The 5,760-nt window shown below is 43.5% G+C and overlaps 1 protein-coding gene across 1 annotated transcript in view; it reads left to right on the top strand.

Moving 5' to 3' along the window:
* The first annotated feature begins 2,440 nt into the window (after positions 1 to 2,440).
* LOC104914759 (phospholipase A2 inhibitor and Ly6/PLAUR domain-containing protein-like) overlaps positions 2,441 to 5,760 on the top strand; it is a 3,969-nt gene continuing 649 nt past the window's right edge. The window contains exons 1-4 of the mRNA XM_031557186.1: positions 2,441 to 2,577; positions 3,833 to 3,949; positions 4,187 to 4,336; positions 4,477 to 4,617. Coding sequence (XP_031413046.1) covers positions 2,529 to 2,577; positions 3,833 to 3,949; positions 4,187 to 4,336; positions 4,477 to 4,617 — 457 coding nt within the window. The 5' untranslated portion in view covers positions 2,441 to 2,528. The remainder of the gene's footprint in view (positions 2,578 to 3,832; positions 3,950 to 4,186; positions 4,337 to 4,476; positions 4,618 to 5,760) is intronic.

Raw genomic sequence — 5,760 nt, 5'->3', positions numbered from 1 at the left:
GGGTAGAGCAGACACAACTTGCACACTTAAAAGTGATCCCTAAAATGCTGAATTTCTATTGCATATCAAGGGCCTTAACCATTGCTATTAATAATAAGCAAGATGCATGGCTATCAGTACTGTATTACAAGACTTCCCCTCTTATATATTCATTATGTGTTGACACCAGCCCATGGCAGCATTAGCTTTATCAAATGGACCATTAAAATCTACCTCAGCTGACAGCATGGATCTCTCCTAGCAAACAAGCTCTGCTGCTGGCAAATATTTACTAAGGCATGTGCTGAAGCTGAAGAGGAAGTTGAAATATGAATGCCTAATAAGGGGCTTACTTTTTATATCAGCACCAGTGGATGTGATTAAGTAGTTGCTGTTGTCTCAATTATTTTGAAGATGACACTGCTGATCATTCATGTAAGAGCAGACAGCTCATTCATCATATTAACATGCATGCAAATCTATCTTCTTTCCAGGATGTTTGAAAAGCAACCAGGTTCACCTGCAATTATTTCAGTTGAAAAGGTAACCTCTGGCCTGGGTACAAAAAATTCATCAGTGTTAATGTGGTTGTTATCTTAAATAGTATAGGATCAAAGGTAAATTAAAAAGTCCCTGTACTCCTGTAAATGTCCATTGGATGGGCACTGGCTCTGAGTTGCCGGAGACCATGTTTCCCCTTGGGAAGCTCTGCTATTGCAACTCCTGCCTGAGATCTGCTTTAGAGTGTGGTTCCACCCCATCCCCCTGCTTGGTACCCAGTTGGTAACAACAGCATCACTTTCAAAGTGAATACAGGGCTGTGCATAGAGGAGTCCCCTCGGGAAATCAGTATGCATCAATTAGCATCCTGTTGCAGCTACTCTTTCCAGGAAAATGCTAAACCTCTTGCTGACAAACCAAACTGGGACTTCAAGCATTCATGTGTGCTACATGTGGGCTGTTCCCATAGGACTGGAAGCAGAGCCATGAGGCTGCATCTACTGATTACCTTTTTCTGGGGAAAAAGGTAAATTTTGAATGGCTAGAAGGACATGGCATATGGTCTGGTCGCTGCTCCCACATAAGCAGAGATGGCTCTGTTCCTGTGAACCATCAGTATGCCTCTATCCCTTGCTCCAGTTCCAAGTGTTGATTCCCAGTCAGCACTTAGGTGGGAAGAAGCAATAAATCTCCACCTCTCTGGTCTGGGTGAAACGCTGGGAGGAAACTCAGACTAGGCACTATCCCTTGGGCTGTTCAGAAGCTCCTAATCAAGAGTAAGAATTAGTCTGGTGTCCCACCACCTGGCTGCATTACTAAGTCGTGCCAGTACAGCAGAGAAAAATGATTGTTAGGAGCTTCTTAAGTCTATAGCCAACAAGGAAACAGTGGCACTCCTCTTTCTCTTGTCCTTTGAGATGGGTACACTAATCCCTGCATGATGTAGTTAGGGTATCTGCTTTGCATGTGCTTTTCTGGTGAACCAGATTGGCAGGTTTTGCCAGTCTCAACTACTGCACTGAAGAACAAGTAATTGACACAGAAAATGGATGGGTTTTATTATTATTATTATTATTATTATTATTATGAGCGGAGAGGGTATCTTCCGGGTAGGAAATGATTTTGATGAGGCATATAAAAGCTGCATAAGGGACTGGGAACATTTGGGCTGATAGCAGACTGGCCCCAACTGCTTGGCCTTAGCTTGTCACTGGATTCCAGGGCATGGAAGTAACGCTGTCACCAGGCTGTGTCACAGTCACATCGGTAGTTTCTCTCTGCTGAATGGTTTGACTTAAAGGACAAAGGAATAATAGAAGAATTTCTTATCAACTTCCACTTAGTTAATATAAAAACCTGCACCCTAGAGGACCCACTCTGCAGCTCTGACATATTCATCTCCAGGAAACCCTGATCAAGCCTCCTCCAGGCATATATTGGCAGTCATTTTGCAAACAGAAGCTGCATGCCAGTTTGGAAAGGAAGTTCACTGCTCTGCTGCTGTCTGCTTTACTGCTGTACTCAAGGCATGAGAGCTCCTGACTGTCTGATGGGAAGGAAGATGGGAAACCAGCCAGCAAAAACTCAGCCATGAGGAAAATTCCTGACTAGCTCTTGCTACACTTTGCTTCTTTGGGCCTGCTGGAGAGAGCACAACAGGGCTGTTCAAATGGTTTCTTCTCCTTCATTCATATGTATGGCAGAGGCTGAAGGTTGTTTGAACAAAGTCTGAACTGGACACATACCTGACAGATCCCAGGCAAGCCAGCCTTTCCCACAGGCTGCATACTCTACACTGGGGAATGATATATAGCATGTCTCGCACGGGTGAAAAGGCAGAAATATGATTTAAATGAAAAAATAAATAGCATTTCACATGCTGTGTGCTACCAGTAGTCTCTGATATGCTTCCACAGCTAGGACTTCTGCATTTGCCACTTCCTCAAATCACTGATATATCCATCACGCTCTTTTATAAAAAGCCCTTGTGGTACATAGCGCTGTGTTTAGCAAGGTTTGTCAGCTCCCTGTCCTTACAATCTGTCAGCATGAAAGTATTTCTTGGCTTCAGCTTTCTCCTGACTTTTCTAGACTCAGGTGAGTATTTTGCTGGGTCCTGTGGGGTTGCAAGACTTAGAATAGATCTGGGAATGGGTGTTTTTATATGAAGGGATGTTCCTGGCATCTGAGGCATGGGAATCCCTCATATGAAGTTTGATAAGGAATGGGGTAAGCATTAGTGGGCTTGGGATATCTGAGACTATGAGCCGAGGTGGAGGTGTTCACAATATGAGCTGGCTGTCTAAGCTTCCATGGTCGTCAACAGCAATCTAACTGGGACAGTCACAGGAGTGATTTGAATTACTCGAGGGTAGATTTTGGCAGCTGAACCAATATCCAACCAACAGTGACTGCAGATTTAAGGGATTGGTTGATTTGCTTATGTCCAGGATCAGCGATTTTAATTTAAACACCATATGCTACTCAGCTGTCCATCAGCTCTGCTTGAGAAGAGCATTAGTCTTGTGGAGGTCCTGTGCCATATATGCAGATGTCATGGCTGCTGCAGGGTGCCTTACATGGCACCTGAGTTTTGGGGAACCAACAGATGCCCTGAATGCACTGATCTACATGCTGAACCTTTGGGTTCTGGTTGTTGTATCAAGGAGGTTATATTGTTTGTTATCTCTCCATAAACTCTTTAATCCTTCCTAAGTTTCTCTTACTGACTGCCTGTTACTCTGGTCTGCTTAAGAAGTTCTTGTCCTGAAACAGTAGATAGTCAGTAAAGTGGATTCCTCTGATGTCTACAAAGAGATATGTTGTTCCCAGTTTGTCCATAGCATAGTGACTGCTGGCAGACCCTCAGTCACTAATTCCTTGAATTCCCCTGCTCACTACAAAGAGAAGACTTGGGGACTGCAAATCCAGGGACACCCAATTGCCTTTGTGGACAGAGGGGTCTGTAGGTGTGCTTCTCTTAACATCCTCAACAAAATCAAGCAAGCATTATTTACTAAAAGACAAGGCATGCTGGCCAGGTATCGGTAGTTAAAATGTAAAATCACAGCTCAGAAAGGCTTCCCTGCACTTCCCTGTATTCAAGATCATACTAGATAAAATAATAATAGGAAATAATGCAAAAGAACAAACAAACTGAACATGTAACTGGAAAAATAAGTGTCATGGTTTTATGTTAACTAATGGAGTTAACTAGATCAATTTACGCTTGTGACAATAAGGAAACATGAAAATTGCTGATCAAAAGCAGAAGGAAGAGAATAATAGATGAAAAGGGAAGTGAAATCCCTCATGATTTCTGCTCAGAAATATGTCTTATTTCCTCATCCAGGAACCATGCTTCAGTGTGAAGTTTGTCACAACATAGGAAGAAACTGCCATGGCCCCATGGAAACCTGCAGTGGTGATACAGACACCTGTGGCATCATTCTGCATGAAGTTACAATAGGTAGGTGAGATGTTTGCTGTGCCTTCATCCCTTTCCAGTGAGAAATTCCTCACTGATGTCTCAGATGTGATGACACCATGCCTGTTCATTTGAGGGGATCACCAGTGTAACTGGCACTGCTTTTGGGGTGTGTCTGTCAGGTCCTGGGAAGGCTGTTGAGCAGTTGCTGCTGTAGGAACCAAATGGAGGGGAAAGGAATTACATGGTGGCTAATGATTTGATGCTGCCCCATTACAGGGGGGATGGCAATCCCTTCGTCGATCAAGACCTGTCTGCCATCCAGAATTTGCCAGATGGGCCCTGTCACCATGAACTATGGGAAGGTGAAAGCAAGGAGCCGCTTGGCCTGCTGTGTGGGTGATGCCTGTCGAACAGCATCTGTCTCATGTGAGCTCCCTTCCAGCTTATCACCATCCCTTTTCTGCTTGCCTTGTACCAAGGTCAGGCTTTGTACGCTAAGCCAGCACTTGGCTCCTCACTGTCCTTCCCATGTTAAAACCAATTGCATCCTATCTCTTTCCTCCTAGTGCCGCCGGAGAACAATGTGCCCAATGGATTCCAGTGTCCCGCCTGCTACAGCGTGGATTCTTTCCAGTGTGGTAATGAAACTGTAAACTGCACTGGATCTGAAAGCCAGTGTGTTGATCTGGCTGGCTTAATGAATACAGGTAACAGTTTTTTGCTTGGGGCTGTCTGTCATCTTTTTTGTGTAACTAGCAAACCAACTCTAAGAAGGAGCAATACAGATAAATTAAAATAAGTGACAAGTGTGAAGAGAAAAATGAAGAAATTAGAAGCTTAAAAGGGGAATGCTTAAACATGGTAAAAGGGCAAGGGTGTGCTTTTCTTCCTCTTTTCCAATAACAGCTGGGATCCCTTATAGTATGGCATAACTGAGGTAAAGAACAGAACTGCTGTCATGAAGCAATTTGATATGTGGACATACCCCCTGAATTTGCTGGCCCTAGCTAGGATGCATGAGGATGAGCTTGGATTTAAACCAGTCACCTAGTTGTTGGAGGCTCAGGTGAAACTAATACAGAGCAATCAGCTTCTTTATGCAAACAATAGGAGTGAGAGTATCTGAGCAGGGAGTTAGGTACCCAGCATCAACAGGAGGATCGCTCTCAGCCTGTCTGACCTGCTGTGTGTCCATAGCCATAGGCAGTTAGGTAATTTCCCACAAAATTGCTTGGAATTTTTAACTGACAAGGATTTTCTTCACAGATGTTTAGTTTGGCCCAGCAGGCTGAAGCTTTGGGAAAAGTACTGTTTCCAGAGTGAAAAAAAAAATAATCTACTTTAATGAGGAACTGGGAGTTGTTGACTTGGGATAAAGTTGTCTGGCTTTCCCCAGGCTGAATTTCAGGCTACTTCTGTGTCCAGACCGCTAGATGTGGATATTTCTGTGACTACGGCACTTTAAGGTCTATCTATCAAGTAGATGCTCTGCTGTTGGCAAAAGTTCCAGGCTCTCCCTCAGTGGGTACATGAGCAAGATTTCTCTGTTGCTTTGGCTAAATGATATAAGGCCTTATAGACAGACTTGCCTAAATACATGGCTCAGCCTATAATTCCTTTGAGACTTCGCACCCCTGGTCAAATTTTGGCTAAAAAATAAGTCATTCATCTCAAATTTCATGAAAGGGTCAAAGTGAGAAGGTAACAATGAACACTTGGACTACTGTATCACAGCTCTCACTTCTCTAGGAAGCTAGGCGAGGTGTGAATGGAAGAGCTGAAGATTATTCCATAAAATAAAACAATTTAAAAGCTTTTCAATTTTTAAATTGCGATTGTTTAAATTTAAA

This window comes from Meleagris gallopavo, chromosome Z, assembly GCF_000146605.3.
Source record: "Meleagris gallopavo isolate NT-WF06-2002-E0010 breed Aviagen turkey brand Nicholas breeding stock chromosome Z, Turkey_5.1, whole genome shotgun sequence".
NCBI classification, from domain to species: domain Eukaryota; kingdom Metazoa; phylum Chordata; class Aves; order Galliformes; family Phasianidae; genus Meleagris; species Meleagris gallopavo.
Note: the sequence above shows the minus strand (reverse complement) of the source record. Positions and strands in the feature narration are given on the sequence as shown.